The following is a 19,201-nucleotide window of genomic DNA, read 5'->3' as shown; positions in this document are numbered from 1 at the left end:
AGCGTAGTGATTAAACACATTTTTCATTTGTTGATTTTTCGACCTACGGAGCGTACGTACATTGGAAAAGTTTGACAATCGGTTATAAATCACTGTACCACGGGCACGGTGTGTGCATTAGATTTGTATACGAGCACATCGCGTCGACATGGTACACGAACGTGTTTACATGTTTCTATTTATGTATAAATACGAGTCAATATAGTCCGCGACGTATTGAACGCAAGCGGACGCGTGTACGTAAAAAAGATATTAAAGCTGCTCCTAAAATCGGTGTCCACGTCGATATAACGCGTACAAAATGAACGCGGGTGTGTTATACAGACCGCGCGGGCGTGTATTTTTTTTCGTGGGTACAACGGACGAGACTTGTTATCGGCGCAGCGCTACGATCGAACAAGTCGGGGAAGCGTGAAAATTGAAAATTAAAAAAAAAAAACTAATTCCGCTCGCGCTCGACGACAGGAAAATCACGAGTCCCATTGGCTACGTTTCATTTACGTTGAGCGCCTTTTTTTCCGTCGCACCGGATAGTAGACAATATATATATACACGTATAAGGTGATGATGATGATAATGCCACTGCGTACGTATATATATATATGTATTGAAGTAAATGCGGAAGACTCGGAAAATCGTTATAAAAATGGCGTCGTTGCCGACGACGCTGAAACGGGACGGAACGCGCGCGCTTGAAAAACGAGGGAAAACAGACAAATGCGCGTTCTACGGTTTTTATGCCAATGACCTCTTTTCTCGCGGAACGGTTACGGATTTCAGCTTTAGATCGAAGAAAGCGATAAAATGTAACACTTCCTGCAGCTCATTTATATTTCCGAATGATAGAAACGGTAACGTACGAATACGTGTAAACCGGTGATATCACGATATATCAAGTAAAAATATGACGTATTCGTTTACGATACTTCGTAATATAGACAGCTGCCCCAATTATTCGTCCGAAATGGAGGATTCCTAAAAAATTGTCATAAATCTCATCTGTTCCTTGGATAAGTCGTGTTAACATGCGATAATTATAATACGAATGGATTGGATATGAATCGATGTGAACGACTTTAAATGCTATCGTTTTGTTCAACAGTTGTACACGATTTCGTCGAATCGATTTGATTCGAAACAAGATGGGTTTTTGATAATACATCGTAACACTGTGACGCGTGTACCGTTTTACATTCGGAGGAAAATCTAGGGCGTGGGAAAAAAAAACCCTGGCCCAGACCAGCACCGAAACGTTCCTTAGACCGCGGTTCGATACTGCAGGGCCGGCGACGAGTTTCCGGATAAATCGCGTTTTGGTAACGCGTGCGCTACCGCGAGCTATAGTTATGTGCGCGCGCACGTAGTCGTATAACACCCGCGCGCGGATTCTCCACCCACGGGCGCCCGGCAATAGGTAGTTGGCGCTCGCGTATCGCTCGCAGTGCGGCCATCGCGGCCGTCGAGAAAGCTGCCCCGCCGGTGCGCGCCATGATGATATACGGCGGCGGCCGTATCGTGTGACTCAGCGTTTTACGCGCTCGAACATTCTATAGACCCGACATATACATGCACGTGTGATGGATATTGAATTGAATCACGTACACGACCCGGGGGTGAATTCGAGTGGCCTTTAAGCGGACCATGACTCCAGAGTCGATTCTTTGTTGCATAATCACACAATTCTTTATCACCTGTGCCGTTCGGTCAAAGTTTGAAACAACTAGATAACCGTTTTCCGTCCGACTTGACGCTCAAACAATCGGTGAAAACGTGTATGCGTGTATTATCGGAGTGTATGAATCGCGCACGATATCGCGTGTACACACATGTATGGTATAGCGAAAGACGCGTTCACGTCTTCGAATCACACGTTTTTAACGTGGCCAACACGCGAATTCCCATACAGTAATCGTGTTTATAATTTGTGTAGTATGTTTGTTAATCGCAATCGACAAAAAAAAAAAAAAAACGCACAGTCTAGTGTTTGAATACGTAATACATTTTGTGGGAAAAAAACGGAAATCGAAAAGTTATTCCGAATAGGATTATTAGGTTCGGCAGAAACGTTCGTTGCACCTGACTTCCAAGAGTGTGCGCGTGCGCGAGCGAACCGTGATTCGTGCGTCAGCTGTCACTGGGAATGGAACAGGCCTGATTGTACTACTAGTGTAGATCGAACTGGCTTGATCACGACTGTTGTGGTTCACTGAACTTGCCCAAAAAGTTTGGGGTGGGTGTCGTTTAAATAGGTTGTAAGGCAGCGTAATATAAAATCGGTGATTTCGTAGAAATCAGGTAAGTTCGTGGTGCACCCAATACGACTTTTAGGTGGGTGGTATTAACTGCGGTTGAACCACCAACCGTAAAAATGTCAAACCGGCTATGGATCGAACACGATGTGCTGCGGCCCGTTGCGCCCGCGTACACGTCGCGTTAGGGTTCGATGAGACCCGGGAGGGACGCGACGACACATCGACGGCACGGGACGACGGAACAGGTGCGGCGCGTATACGTAGTGGGCACCGTACACGCGGCGGTTTCAACACGGTTCGTTTTACACATTTCTCTGGCTCTCCGCTGCGGTACAATACGTTACGGGCAGGGAATATACGTGCGGCCAACAATGGAACACCACAATGCAGCGGTGGCCCGTAGCACATATTCGATACACATATCGGTGCGGCTACCGCGGTCGGACGCACGCGCACGCACGGCACGTATGTGTGAAATATAATAATAATAATAATAATAATAATAATAATAATAATAATGAACCGTCGCGGTACCCGGGATTACACGGTGCGCGCGCGACCACGGGAAAAATAACCCGCGGGGAATGCGAGTGCGTGTACGCCATGACGCGCGTTCGTCTCTCTCTCTCTCTCGTTGTCCGTAACGTTTCCCTCCTCCGCCGCCCGGGTTAAATGCGCGCGACAAGTACGTGTACACGTCCGTTTATATTGTTGTGTACCGCACGCACTACTACCGTGTTATTATTACGCTGCGCACCGTCTTCTCTTGGCTACCACTCGCCGCAGACTATAACGAAATTTCTGGCGCCTGCTTAACTCACCGTGCACATACCGTACGCGTACGACGCGCGTGCGTGCGCTGCGTTTACACGTGTACGGCGGCGCGATGTTCCGTGCGCGTTACGTGAAACGAAGAAAATTCCGATACTCGCAACGCGCCCCGCGCGCGCTTTAGCGGCGTCACGGTTTTCGTAACACGCGCGAGGCCGTATCTAAGGGTGGGGGAGAGTCCGGGGTGTGTCCGTACCCCCCCCCCCCCGAGATTTATTCAATGTTTTACGAATGTTTAAAATAATTATTCATTTTTAATACCAACATAAATATTTTCGGTCAAAAATGACTTCGGCTCCAATTAACCATTGACCGCTTTTAATTTTATATCATGATATCATATGAAAATATGACTCTTGAACTCTATTAACTCTTGAAAATATCAAGGGTTAAAATCTCAATTCTATAAAAATTATAATATACATGTTTTGGAATTTCTAGATACGGCCCTGAATACGCGTATGTCTTATGTGCCGTCGAACGTAATTTTTTGCTTTTTACTTTCCAAAGGGTGACTAGATACATAGAAATATAGATGTTGCGTACGTAACTCGACACCGGTACCCGTAAGTGGCGTTTCGTTGAGTTTGATTTTTCGCAAACATATAAAAAACTACAGAACGGAGGCACGTACACGCACGCGCACGACACGCCGCCAAAAGTCGTTTGCGGCCGACCAACGGTTCCATCACCTTTACACGAACATTGGTAGATACTAACGGAGACACTTTGACGTACGTTTTTATTTTTATAACCGGTTTTCCGTTTCAAAGCGGTGAATATTTTGTAAGTTCGTTATAATTCCGTTACGGGTTGCCGGTAATTATATTGTTTTTTACTTTTACTTTTTTTTTCATTTTCACTGCACATATTATACCTATCGGTATACTTAGGTACACCCCCACAGAACGTCTAGGAAAACAAACGTCCCGAATACGTTAGTTCAATCATACTTTGTTATCGTTTTACATCCCACAATTACACGAAACACAACACATCAGTGTTCGCGCTACAGTTATTCCAACTCGATATTCCGATATTTTTGTTGGTAACTGTTTTTTTGTCCCCATCGCATTCGGCGATATCTGAATATTAGTGTTGGCAACGAATTGTCCCACGCGAATACATTATAATACACAAGTATCCCCCACAAGTGAACAAGTATTTTCCTGTAACGATAATATACACCTAGTTGCAATTCGACCGGTTCGCGCGTGTGTGCGCTAAACCATTATTTTCATTTTTTATCATCAGCACACCAACAGACCTTGACACTCGACTCAACACACAACCGGTTTACAGTTATAGTCGAACGCACCAGAAGTATTTAAATCAAAATATTTGCGACTTTTGCGGTTAAACGCACATTTTTTTTTCTCGAATACGTGGAAACAATTTTTACAATGGTACGTCGACATTCGCACTATTTATATTCGGTCGCAAAGGTTTTTGCTTTACGTGCGGTACCCGATTACAATGTAGGCGCACGTGAATTGGTATACGCACATAACATATAATTTCTGTTCGTAACCAAACTAAGAAAAGTTTATTTTTTAATTTTACACGCGCTATCACACGGAGCAGAATACGCTGTGGCAATAAACATCGGCTAAACTAGGTCTGTCGCGTGGAGACCTGCAATACTACAATAATATATCATGTATTACGTACACACAACTGCGTTTTAAGAACCTCACGTACACCGTGGGCTATAAGGTTTTCCCGCAAAACGAGCGCAGTTCTGTATTTATGAAATATTGAAATGCTACACGCGAACGCGCTCAGCAATGGTGGTATATAGTTGCTGGATACTACGTTTTCGGGCGGATGTTGGCTTGAGGGGGTGGCAGCCGGAACTTCATTTCCATAGTTGGGAAACTCGATTTGAAACTCATCAACGGAAATCTAGTTATGCGTGCAAAACGGGTCGCGGCGAAGGGTTGTCGTGCGTGCCGAGCATATACATATATATCGTGTTTATTCGCGACCGTGTAATCGGTAGGGGTAGAGACGAATATATATATATATATATATATATACATATAAAGCAACAGAGTTTTGCGCGTCGAGTAACCGGTAACCACGTTATGCACCCTGTTTTCAGACAGGAAACAAACTTTGGAAGTAGAAATCATGGGAAAGAGCAACGGCGAGGAAGGGAATCGGGAAAAGCATATGTACTAAAATGCAATTCTTATTCGGTTTATAATTTTTTTTTTCAGTTAATATTTTAAACTATAAAAAACTATAATTCTTAAGTATCACGACATTGATTTTCTCTAATATTTTTTTGGTTTCTCGAATATCGCGTTTGTAGTTTCAAATATATTTTTACAGAAATTCACTGGCACACGCGTATGGTTTAAGACGGAAATAAATGTACAAATAACACTAAAAAAAAAAACTGAACGTACCTTGCCCATTCTTGCCAGATATGTAATCGTCTTTGCATATGAATTTGTTGTCTTCCAGCACGTAAAGCTCCTCGCCGGTAGACAACTGTTTCCGGCATATCATGCACGTAAAACAGTTGAGGTGAAAAACTTTGTCCCGGGCTTTCCGCACCAGATCAGTAGGCGATATTCCCTGGGCACAACCATTGCACTTTTTGCCGTACCGCCTGCAGTGGACACAAAAAAAAATCAATAAACTACACACGAACACCATTTAAGTATGTACACGTATGTTTATCAAAATATAGGTATATTCCGTATAAGGTATATCGTACAAGCAATTGTACGTTCTCTACTGCGAAAAAATATATCCCCAAATGAGTAATATATATATATTATACCACGGTTATTGACAGTACGTATTTTACACGCACGCACACATACATTTATACGTGTGGGCGCTGCGAGCGAGTATATCGTCCGCGTGCCGTTCATATTTGTATATATATATGGTCGTATACCCAAAAGGGGTGGTGCCCCGAAACGATTCATCATCTCCGCTGCCGTCGGTGCACGGAGTCGGGTCGGCTTCAAAAGGATGGAAAAGAGCGAACACCCGAAGAGTAGCGTGCGGAGAACGAGACACACGGCGGGCGAGAGAGAAAGAGCGAGAAGAGAGCGCGAAGAAACAATAACGTAAAAAAAAAAAAAAAATGCGTTCTTCTCTTCTCGTTTCGTGAAACGGCAGGGCGTCCGTTCGGTCGCGCACACACGCGCTCGGGTCGTGCCGAAAAGCCGCGCAAGGACACGCGGGGGTCACGGGTCGTACGTTTAACGTTTCGGACGAGGACGTGTTTACGACGCGTCTAAAAAACGTATGTATATTACGTGTATGCGCGTTGCACGAGAAAAAGAGAGAGAAAACTATACGTGTAGTATACGTTTTTGTCCCGTTTTCGTTTTTTTTTTTTCTATAATCTTTCAAAACTTTTCCGAAGGGTTATTAAGTTATAATATTAATATATTATATTTCTTTGTTCCCGGCACGGTCGCGCCGCCGCCAACAATCGGAGCAATAAAAACATGCGTGCGCGCGCGCGTAGTAAACCCCGTATTATGTAGGTACGTATAAATGGCCGGTGTTGCGCTCTCGGTTGACCGATACGAAAATCAGTTTTAACGTGTTTTGGCCGCACTCTTTCGGATAATATACACGTCCATGCCACCGGCCGCCACGTGCAGGATTCGGATTTTTTTATTTTCATTTTCGCCGCACGCTGCCGTTAAAATTATATTCGTGTACGCGAAGAATGACGTTTCCGACAAACAATGTACGGCGCAACGTGCTTATACGTGTACACGGCGAGTTGTTTAGAAACTTGTGAACGCGACGACCGAAGGATGTTTCGCGGTTGACAATAAACGATACACTATAATAATAATAATGTTACGACGGAAGAAAAATACTTCACTCCGTAAACGTGCGTTCGCGAGAAGACTTTAATAAAATCATACAATAATGTGTACATGTCGTATTATACTCGTCATTCAAACAATGCGTTTAATGTTTTTGTGTCGACTGCAAAAAAAAAAAAAAAAATACATACCAGTATATAATACAATGTTGTACAAATCTTCAACAACAAATATATACATTCAGATTCATGATCCATGTGTACAGATTTCATATTTTGTTCATATAGACATTGATTTATCTTTAATTACGCGGTTTAAATCAGATTGCATATCATTAAATCACGTAAATATTTTTCTACAACATTTCTCGTTGTTTTCAAAACTATGTAGCTCTGGTAAACTATAATAATGTATAAACGTGCGTACCCTTGAATACATTGTAATATTAATACAACAGAGAACGAACGTGTATAATGTGTATACCTACATATAAAACCCCTGGATTTATTGTTTCACTCCTGGCAGAAAAAATAACATTATAAAATCATATTTATTTTCAGTTATTTATACATTTTACCATATATTTTGTATAGAACGATTTAGTCGTACTACTTTCAAGATTCTCTTATATTCAAAAGTATGAACGACCACTACAGGTAGCTGCTGCCGTTGCAGTTGTATAATAAGGGGATAATCGTCCTGTATGTTTATTATACGAAGGTATTCAGGTATAGATATTGCATATGTATTTTCGCAAATGGCTACACCGTCCGTTGACGTTGAAATGGAGCATTTACTGCTTGCGATTAAATTTAAATTACTCGACTACGAGTGTGAACTTTTTATACCGTACAAAAAATTCAAAAGAAAAAGTAACGGATGATTTAAGTACCTATATCCGTAAATCGGAAAATAGGACTTACATCTAGGAGACCCGTTCCGGCTTAAAGACTGTGATACAACGTATATAGCGCTTATATAAATATACCTATACATTATCTTATTATCGAGACGATTAAAGCAAGAGAAATGTGCATAATAACAATAATTTACGGGTGAAAAAAAAAACGGTCAGTTTCATTGGGATTGCAGTTTCGTGTTGCTCCGGACACGTATCGATGTATTTTCAGAAATCGAATATAACGAACAGATAATATTATATTATACGCAGGAATTACATAATTTATACATACGTTTATATCGCGTCCACTTGTTGCGCGTGACGCGAGTTTGGAAAAAAGCTTGTTTCCTATAAAATATAAGTGTAGTATGTCCATCGGGTAAATTATTATAATGTACGTGCATCTCGTGCGCGAGGAGTTACCGGACCGCGCGTTAAGTATACACCGATATCGGAACGAACCGCTTCTTAAATCACGTTGAAAAAACGACGGACAAGCGTTCGGGGAAGGGGGCGAGAAAAACGTAAAAAAAATAAATAAAAAAAAAAAAAACGCGTAAGTCACATAATAATATATAATATTCAATATCGTACGCGCACAATGCGATAATTTTAATAACAATTAATCAAAGCCCACTGGTGGCCGCGGCGCGCGCGTTGCTCGTATAATGACATCACGTGAAACTGGTATTTACTCGGTAATTTCGTGTAAATTATCGGGCGTCCCGCGGGGTGCGTTTTTTTTTCCTCCAAATCTTTTCTTCACACACCATCCGTCGTCGTGTGTGCGACCGTGTTATAATATTGTGTCCCGTAATTTTTATCCTCCGCGGTAATATCTTTACCGATGCTGCTGCCGTCGTCGTCGTCGTATTAAAATACGTTATGACACTTTAGTTTTTATTTTTTTCTTCTCCTTCTTCCACAAACCGTAAACACACGCACGAATACAAATCGCACTCGACGATTTTTCCCACGAACGTGTCCGTACACCGGCAATAAATCGAAATCTTGTGCCGCGCATGTTGCCGTTCTCACCGTTTGGCTCGCGCACCGCTGTCCGCCGCAAGTCGACGGACGACCGCGAACTGGTGTCGGTGTACAAGCGCGTCAACGATAGAACACGCGAACGTGTAGCCGTCGGGAAGCCGATTTCAAGCAGTCAACATTTTTTTCTTTTTTGCACGAGCGGTTTATTCTTCTCATGCCGTCCGAGTGACCGCGATCCATATCGTTTCGGTCGCGCGTCAACGCAAAAACGACACGGACCGTACGGTAGAGGTACGTAGAGGTTCCGGGGCATCAGGGAAGAATAAGTCAACGCAAAAGTTAGCGCCGTTTTCGTGTTCGGCAGCCGTGAGCTTTGGACAGCCCCGCGAGCAGCACGTGTGACCAAAGCGCAACTAGGGGGGCACAATAGGTATTTTAGTATCCCTGAGTTCAAATGTAGCGCTCCTGTTTTTTTTCTTTTCAGATCCATATAATCTATAGCGATCACAGTTAAATACCGTTTATTTTCAGCCGTTTCAGCACCCCCAATATCACGGGCGCGTACACACCCGTAACGCGATTCTGACACGTGCAAATCGAGATTATTTTCGCGTGTGTCGCACGAGCATTACGTTGTGCCGTTTCTGTTGACGTGCATTGTTGCGCGTACGATGTCTTAACACGTCGTTTCAGGGGTGTTCGCCTGATTAATTATTATAATGCGAAACCGCCCGCCGCCCAACCCTTTCGTTAACGTGTACGACGACAAACGACTCCGGAGACCCACCGTATGACCGCTTTCGCGACATTATTTACGTACTTTTATACAAATATTTACGTACGACCGCTTCCCGCGAAGATCACGTGTACCCGTTATTCGAAGTGGACTTGATTTTCACGCGCGCACCACACCTACGTCGATTCGCGGCACCGCTTGTACGTTCGGGTTACACACGACGTGCGTGTTCCCCATTCGTAGCACGCCGTATTTATTATAATATGTACGCGCGCGCGCGGGTCGTACACAAACGGACGCCGGACACCCTGCAGGCGTATAACGTAATTATCGTTATTATAATATGCATGGCTGTCTAACGAAATCAAATTTTATGCGCAAGACCATATGAATAGCTAACTGCAGAAACGGGACAAGTCCACTTTTCCTAATTTTTCAGGAATAATGAAAAACTGAACATGATATGTTCCCTTTCTGCAGTAAAGTGAAATTTCCAAACGCTATATTTAGCGTTTGGATAGTCGGATTTGACTCCTTTCTACAGTAAACGATGTATTTACGCGTACTTAACAAAAAATGATAATAAAATCAAATTTGATAAAAATGGACTTGTCCCGTTTCTGCAGTTAGCGATTCATATCTCTATTCGACTTCTACGTACCCCGATCGCATTTCGGAAAACAATACGACGTAACGAAAAAGAAAAAAAAAACCATCGTGTGCTCGTATCGTTCGACCAGAGCCGTAACTAGGGTAAGGCGAGCGAAGCACTTGCCTTCGGCGCCATGAAGCTGAGAGTGCGCAAAAATATTAAATAATTAACTTTTTTAAGAAATGTTATTTCTTGTATTGCTAAAAACCTAATTACAATTTTTCAAATTTTTCGAATCGTATTATAGATATTCAAAGCTGTGTGTGTGAAAACCCTACAACCTAGGGGGTGTATCGCTTCAGTTCTGCCTTGGAATAAAAAACGGCTCGGTACGGCTCTGCGGTTCAACTGTACGCAATAGAATGAAGATACTTCAAACGGTGATGACGAGGTGATCCAGGGCGCGATGTAAATGACGGTATTCGGATGCGACCTGTTCACTCGCAGTTGTCACGTGTACACGTGAAAATGTTAATATTCAGATAGTCATATAACTATTTACCCGTTCCGCGGTGTAATACGTAAGCGGGACACTTATATTGGCGAACACGCGTATCGCGTCCGCCGCACGAATACATCGGTCGAGCACACAGTGCGGCCTAAAGGGGAACGTGCGACGCGGCGAAGATAACGGACGGCCGGTGTGTCGGTGCGCGTTAAAAGGAAGAGAGAAAAAAAAAGCGGTTACTATATTAATACAAAGTGTATCCGGACCAGTGAGAAACAATGGACTTACGACGGGGGCGATGACAAACAGAAATTCGCGGCCACGGTCGTAGGAGTGGAAAGAAAGAAAAAAAAAAATGTCCGACGTTTCGGATAAATACTTATATAGGTATTATTACAATTATTATTACGGTGCGTGGAAAAAGGAAATGGCGTTTTTAGACGCGCGAGAAAAACCTGCGTGGGGTGTTTAGCGATTTGCTCGCGTCTATCCGCTTCACGGACCGTTGCTGATGGATATTTGGACGTGCGCGAACCGCGACCGTTGCCCGAGGAGATGTATATACGTATTATATTTGACGGCAACGCGAAGCTCGTGAGCGGATGGAAAAAAACAAGAACGGACGAAAAAATATTATCATCATCGTGTCGTCTCGTCGTTTTGCTGCGCGGTGGAAAATTGTCGGCGGTCGGTCGTCTTTGAGCCGAAATACGTGCGCGCGTTGTGCGTGCGCGCGCGTGCGATAAATCGGGGACAGACCTCAGCTGGAGTTTGGGAAGGAAAAAAAAAAAAAAAAAACGAATATTGCCGCTTATCAATCCATCCGGATTGCCCAACAAATACACGTTATGTATGCGACTTCCCGTCGTTATTTCAACTGCGCGCAGTATAGATTTACGTGTATCATCAGCGCGTTTACAATATGGAGGTGTATACGTGTTCGGTCGAAATCTAACGCTCGTCTGCCCGCGAGTCTGTACGTGTAATAATACGCCAAGCGCGTGAGATGCGCTCAAAAGTTTACATTATATACTGCACTGTCGCGCCGCACGTATTATAATGAATCACGAATACATTCGGAATATAATATCGCGTAAACATATTGGTATACGCATTTGTATAGTACCAGCGCGTGCGTATACTGCATTACAATGGCATTGTTGTTGACGTCAGACAATATATGCTAATCAGTCGCCGCAACGCGCGCGTTGTTGTTTCCTATAAAAATCGATTTTATCATAATTTCGCTAACACGCGCTCACTGCGGTGCAACTAAAATAATAACTGGCCCCACGGTTATGTTATTTTGTGTTTCCAGCGAATCCGCGTGTAAAAAGAATATACAATACGCGTATACGGTATCGCGTGGTAAAAAAAAAAAAAGACAACAGTAATAATAAAAATATTTTTTTTTTTAGCACTTCCTATTACGAGCGCGACTCGATGATAATAACTATTTCCGCTATTGAATATTATATATTTATACGCTTATGGACGAAAGAATAATTAAAAATATAATAATTTTTGATGAGATTAGCGCGGAAAAGTTTGGCCGGCAAAAAAAAAAAAAACTTTTCTTTAATGACTTCTTTCCATTTAATATCCACTGTTATTGTTTTTTCCCTTTCGCCGGCGCGTACTCCGGCACGTTTGCGTAGACTCGCGGAGATGGGAAAAAAGTTTAACGTAAAGACTGGCGCGCGGCAGCCGAAACACTACATAATATAATACTCGGAAAACAGTTTAAAACGCGAACGTTGCCGCGCATTAGTATGCACAAGCGGTAAAACGCGCGCACGACGTTTTCCTATCCGTAGGTATAAAAATAAATATATGCATAAGATTTTTTTTCCCCCTCCCCCATTTAGATCGCAACGCACCCTTGCAGAAGCCGCGGTGAACGTCGGGTGTAGCGCAGATAAAGCACGTTCTTCATCCATCGAAATTGATTCGGCGGCGTGTGCTACGGAATAAATAACAATATATTGTGTAACATAAAATCATATTACACGCGCGCGAAGAAAATATAAATTTAAATAAATGCGTGAATATTGCGAGTTTATCAAAAACATCCAAGACTTTCGCGCCGCAAACATCTACACGTAGTGCCGTGGATACAATTATTTTCTGTGGTGGAGGTGGTGGAGGGGTGTTTAAGAGTCGATTCGTAATATTCTCAATATATCTTAATACGAGGTCCTATATAATAGTATTACATTTAAAATGGTATTGGTATTATGTACCGTGCTTAATGAAAATTATTTTGTTACTCAAGTTTTACCATGTTCCTAATTATAGTAAAATGAAAGTATAATTTTACTATAATACGTAAATATTAATAAACAATAATTGAATATCGTTAAAGAAAATTCTGGGGGGATGGATACCCCTTACATCTTCCCTCCGTCACTACGCCACTGTCTATACGTCATTGTTTCATTGTTGTGTTATCATTTTCCCGTAACGTAAAACGGTGGCGGTGGTATCATACCTCCCCGTGCGCTTACCCTTGCGACGTTATCGGTCAATGTGTTCGTTTTCATCGATTTCGTTACGTTCAAATGTATAGTTCTATATTGTCACCACAATTTCCTAGTTTTCGTATGTTCATCGGTTTTTCGTATTGCGCGGTGACACCGGACCACAGCGGTCAACGGCATCGGTCCTAGCAACTTTCGCGCTGGCTACTGCTGTTTCGTTGTTTTTCGCACGTCAAAACACTGCCATTTTGCCCAACCATTTTGTCGTATTCAGCAGAAAACCACATATAATAATTTTGCGAATTGGCTGTCTGAGTGTTCTTAAAAACCAGCAGTCATCGTAAGTTCGTGGTCTTCACAAATCATTCATAGTTCATTGTTGCAGACTCGTATTAAGTTCTTATTATTTTAACTCCATTTCCCGGTGTAGTCACGTCGGGATAAAATCCGCCACCGAACGCAGTCACCAATTTGGGAGTGTCGGTCCATCATTCGTGTTCGTTTTGTCATTTACGTAAGGGCTGACGAGTCCGGCCGCTACATTGGTGCCGCAATAGGCAAAGACAGCATTTTTTCCACTATTATTTGATTATTGCATTGGCCGACAAAGGCGCGGAATTTTTTATATTCAATTATTGTTAGTACCAAACATTATCGTTATCATTATTACTATTGTCATATATTATTAAATTATTAATGTTGGTGCCAAACGGGCCATTTATCATTACTATTTTTACTATTGTTATAATTAATAATTATTATTATTAAATTCTTCAAAACATTTAATTTATAATACTTATTCCCTTTTTTTTTTTTTGTACTGTGTTGCGAATTATATATTAAAAATATTAAAATCCTATCACATTAAGCGAAAGATATAGCCCATTATTACTATGCACTCTTGATTAACCGCACACTTAGCCTCATACACAATATGGATAACAGGTTGTTTTTTTTGCTGTGAATCGGTTTATTTTTTTAAAAAGAACACAAGAAATCATAATGATTTATTCCATATTATCAGTAAACAATTACTATACGTTTTCATTTATTCAAACATTTTATACATTCAAAATTTTATTTATTATACAGCACTCCAATTAATGTTTTTATAAAAATAATATCTGTATTTTTGATTTTTAGTGATAACCAATAGTGTCATATGTCATAAAATATATTGTTAATTTTTGAAAATATTGACTAATTAATTAGTTAAAGCTTAGGTATAGGATTAGATATAAGAATAGTGAAGGGTATAAATTTTCAAATACATCATATTTCTATATACTCGTATACATATTTATATAGAGCTTGCATTAGGATCGGGTTCAATTATTCTATATAAATATGCATTGTATACACTAGTGGTGGAGCTAGAGAAGTTAACCCCCCCCCCAAAAAATGTTTCCCTTACTTTGTAATATATACATAGGTATAATGTTATATCATATGATTATTAGACGATATACACAATTTATGAAAACTAATCAATACACATTTTATATTTTAACTTATATTAATCAGCTTATTAAAATTAAAAAGTTGGTACTTATGTAGGAGAGAATTTAAAATTTAAAACCTCCCAAAAATATTTTTCTGGCTACGCCACTAGTAAACCAAACGTCAACCATCAGCTGTAATGATGCGTGCACAATTACTAATTGAAAAATATAAAATATTACCGTAAGTTCTACAATTATATATATATGTATTGTATGTAATTTAAGGAATTTACGTTTTCGCAAACTTGCAGACAGTCAATATGTATGTAGGTACCTACAATCGAGTTGTCGTCAAAAATCTAAAGAAAGTCATAATACGTAAATATTTCGAGGTAAAATGCAACTCTACGACGTACATAAAATGACTTCATCAAATGTAGTCATACAAAAAATATTTTTTAATTTCTTCCATTCGTATGTTCCACGACAATAAGCGTATTGCGTTTTCGATGATTAACTTCACATTGTTTTTAACGTAGTCTTAGATATGTGTTTACATAACTGAAGCCACTGTAGACGCTGAAGCCAAATATTGAATAAAGCAGTGTGACACGTGGGTGAATATATATCATTGACGTGTAAAGTATATATATATATGTGAATGTGTGTGCGTGTATGCGAATACCACACACACACACACACACACACACACACACGATAAAGGTATAGCGATGAAAAAATCAATCCCGAGACAACGTATGTTGAGTGTATATATAAATATGTATAAAAAAAAAACGTATAAGCCTTCATGATACACGTACACGATACACTTACATAGAAACGCGGATCGGTGAGGTTTTCCGTTTCCCCACCCCTCTTTTTTGTCGTCGCTCTATCCTCGGCCGTCGAATACACGCGTACAACAACAAATAACAAAGCCAACATAAAACACAATACGGAATATACAATAATAACGATAATAATAAAAGGATCATCGACTGTATCCGCATATACATGTTGTTGTCCGCAGGAAGCGACAGCCCGCGAAAACGTTGGGCGTTTGTGTGCACAATATACACAAAACCGCTGACGGATGGATGGACGCGGACAGAAAGGCGTGCGCGTCGCGGATAACCTACCTTTGCACGAAACGTGCGGCGTGTATACCATCATAAGCTGGCGTGTACGCATCGGTTGCACATTTCGCAGGGGGCAGATGCAACCGATAGCCCTCTTTAAAATAACATCCAGAGCTTAGGAGACCACGACGGGTCACGAAGGGTACGCACCACCGTATACGTGTACAAACCGTGTACGAGACGATAATATACACACGAGACCGGGGTTATAGGTGTATAGCTGAAGCGAGAGCGTTGGATCCCATCGTTGAAAACGGTATTCTTGTCAACGACACCGTACTACAATATACCCACAACAACAATTACTCTATATAAATATATTATATAAGATACGATTTAAAATAAATATAAACGTGTGTGGTATACATCGTATTTACTTATATATATGTATATATCATATTTCAACATCTCGTTTACGTATTACTCTGTACGCATAAACGCGGAGACCTTTATACCCAAGTTGCAATCGTTTCTACTACGCGTTGAATTTTAATATAAACGTTTATGATCCGATCTACAGTCATGCGAGATGAGCATCTCACCTACTGAAAATTCATTTTGTAATCCATCGCAAAAATTATGTAAACATATACAAACCAGTTGGACGATATTTGATAAGTAACATCGCTTTTGCCACTAAAGATTACAATTTTATTGCACACTTTCAAAATACATACACTCTTTATATTTCATATTAAGCGCGTTTTGTTCTACACAATTTTAGGCCATCTCAATGCGTACATTTATTACGCAACATAATTAGAGCTGGGAAAACTATGAGAAAACATCCAGTACCTCTAATATTTTTTTTTCGCACTAACTGCATGTTATATATATATGTATTTATATGTATAAATTTATCGAATAAACACATACGTATACATGTGGTATACGCACAGAAGATTATTGAATAGAGAAAAAATGCGTGTACAACGGTCTAACAGCTTTTAGCGTTATGTACCGTACATGTATAGAATACACGTTGTTATACATTTAGCTTTGTAACACACCTATAATGTATTCGAATTATTTCTATATTGTGCGCTACATATTATATTTAAACAGCGTTATAATCACGTAATTATATACGATGCCGGGTTACACACGTACCATACGTTCGCAGTAATAGGTTTATTTTTGGCGTAATCGTTTTGTAGTATTTGTTTATTTTTATTTTCTACGCAATAAATACACTATTTTTATGCTACGTCAGAACCGCGTTGACACGAACAAACGCGTCGATTGGGGCCCCGCATTTAATACACACGTATATTAAACGTACACTTTTTAAACTCGCGTGCTCGTCGACTTTTCGAACGCGCGTAATAATAGTACCAATCGGCGGTTTACGAACTACACGTACACATCGGTAAAGCGTTTATAATATATGCTCGTACTTGTATATTTATACGCCTAGCGATTGTTTTTATAGGGCCCTTTTTTACACACACACATATACATTTTCCCCCTTTTATATTTCCTGGCGAATACGTGTATATATCCTTCACCCGCGCACTCACACACACGCACGCACAAATATACATATACATATATAACAATGTTCTGAGAAAAACTGAACGTATAATAAAAACCGAAACGATGGCGTAGGGTTTTATGGTTGCGGATCACGGATTCACGACGACGCGCGGGGAGAAAGAGAAAACGGCCGCCGCGCGCCGTACAACAACGGATATATACATGCTGCCGGGCGCCATTTTGTCCCGAGCCACTCGTTGAGGGCCTCCGACGAATTGATTGCGCTTGTACTCATCTCGTACAACGTCAATATATATATATACGATACGTAGTGCGCACTGCGCGTACAAGAGAAACGGTTAAATATATTTCTATCGGTTCATAGATGTAACACCGTGTTCGGATGTAGAGATTAGTCGTACAAATTCTATAATCCATTACACGAAGCTTAGTAGTAATCGGTACAGCCGTGTATAAATATGCTGTAACTTTAATATTCGCGCTTGGCACACGTAGGTGCACGATTGTGCGTAGTAATGCTGGCACCGCTGTTTAATAACTCTTTCGTTGGATAGCGTTTGTCAAAACGATACTTATTGCGAGTCCATGCGTGTGTACGGTAAACGATGTTTTCCCTCGTTATCCCCTCGGAAACACCGTAACCCGCCGTGTACGGGAACGCGGAGTTCCCACGGTTAGAGTGGGTACAACTTCGTGGATTGTTGGGATTTCGGACTTGAGTTCGCGTAGCCGACGAGCGATGACATTCGGAGGTTCAAACACCCCGTATCCTGAACGTACATAAGTTTATACGACCGCATATTGAAAAGTGCAGTAATGCTCTACAGCATACATAACTTTCGATAAATATTTAATATTCTCACTTTATACCTCAAACCGTAATAAATATCGAATATTTCGTTGTATTTGAAATTATTTGATCAGTACACAAACCAATACATAGAAGAGTATATTATTTTTGGTACCATTCATTATACATGTATTAGCGTAATATGTTCGAAATTAACGTGTACTTTTTCATTCTTCTAACGAGCCCCTCGACGAAAAGCTACAAATATATGGCTCTGCGTGGGTAAATAAAAAGGTCGTCGACCCCTGATCTACACTACATGGGTTATGTGTTCACGGTTTAATCGTTATTTGTGATAAACGAATATTATTATCACGTTTCAAACGGTGGGAAAAAAAATCACGAGTATTACGGGAACTGTTAGCAATCGAACGCATCCAGATGGAATGTTGCAGCATAGGTAAAAGTGGGTCGGTGGCGTGTGCAGCATTTCATAAAAGGACACCGTACAGTATAACATCGTCCGTGGTTCGTGCGTCAAAACCATACCGCGGAAGGGTTTTTTTCCCGTTTTTTATTTTAAAGCGTTCGTTGGCTTCGTACCAATAACATGCGCGTGCATACATTATATTCATATCGTCCCGCGATATAACGCTCGCACGGTACACACCATATTTGGCACACGCGTTCTCCGCGCACATGTACGCGCGAGCGACAATTTCGATTATCAATATTTTTAACTTGTATAATATTGCTCGCGGTACGTGTTCGAGCGTACGTAAATATTTATGCATGTTCGCCCACGAACCCTCCCCGGAAAGAAACGGCATAAAGTTACCGTTGTAGGTGTATAGGTACCTCTGTATAATACGCTTACGTAAACATGTATCCGCAGCAAATGCGTGTCCACACCGTGTAAATCGTAGGCGCGTTTCGTACGTACGTACAATTGTTGTACGGATTGCGATGTCGGACGGAGGACGGAGGAAATAAATTCTAGTTCGTCCAATATGATATGCGTTTTGCAAAAGGATTTAATGTTTGATAAGCGCGAAAAATGTATTATAAATATATCGTCATTTATCGCGGGATCTAAAGGCTGATTTACACGTTACCAGTCGGCGTACCAGTCAAATTCGCCAGTAATTGAATGCCAGCGATTGGCAACGTCTAAACATAAACTGCCAGCAACTGCAGAAAGCCAGTGGGAACTAGCGTGCCAGCAGATGGCATT

The 19,201-nt window shown here is 41.1% G+C and overlaps 1 protein-coding gene across 1 annotated transcript in view; it reads right to left on the bottom strand.

Annotated features, from left to right (window-relative positions):
- Nucleotides 1-19,201, bottom strand: part of LOC112694593 (LIM/homeobox protein Lhx1) — a 44,812-nt gene that overhangs the window by 15,411 nt on the left and 10,200 nt on the right. The window contains exon 3 of the mRNA XM_025570113.1: nt 5,498-5,703. Within this exon, the coding sequence (XP_025425898.1) occupies nt 5,498-5,703 (206 nt within the window). The remainder of the gene's footprint in view (nt 1-5,497; nt 5,704-19,201) is intronic.

Source organism: Sipha flava, unplaced genomic scaffold (assembly GCF_003268045.1).
Source record: "Sipha flava isolate LNK unplaced genomic scaffold, YSA_version1 131_pilon_pilon, whole genome shotgun sequence".
In the NCBI taxonomy this organism is placed as follows: Eukaryota; Metazoa; Arthropoda; class Insecta; order Hemiptera; family Aphididae; genus Sipha; species Sipha flava.
Note: the sequence above shows the minus strand (reverse complement) of the source record. Positions and strands in the feature narration are given on the sequence as shown.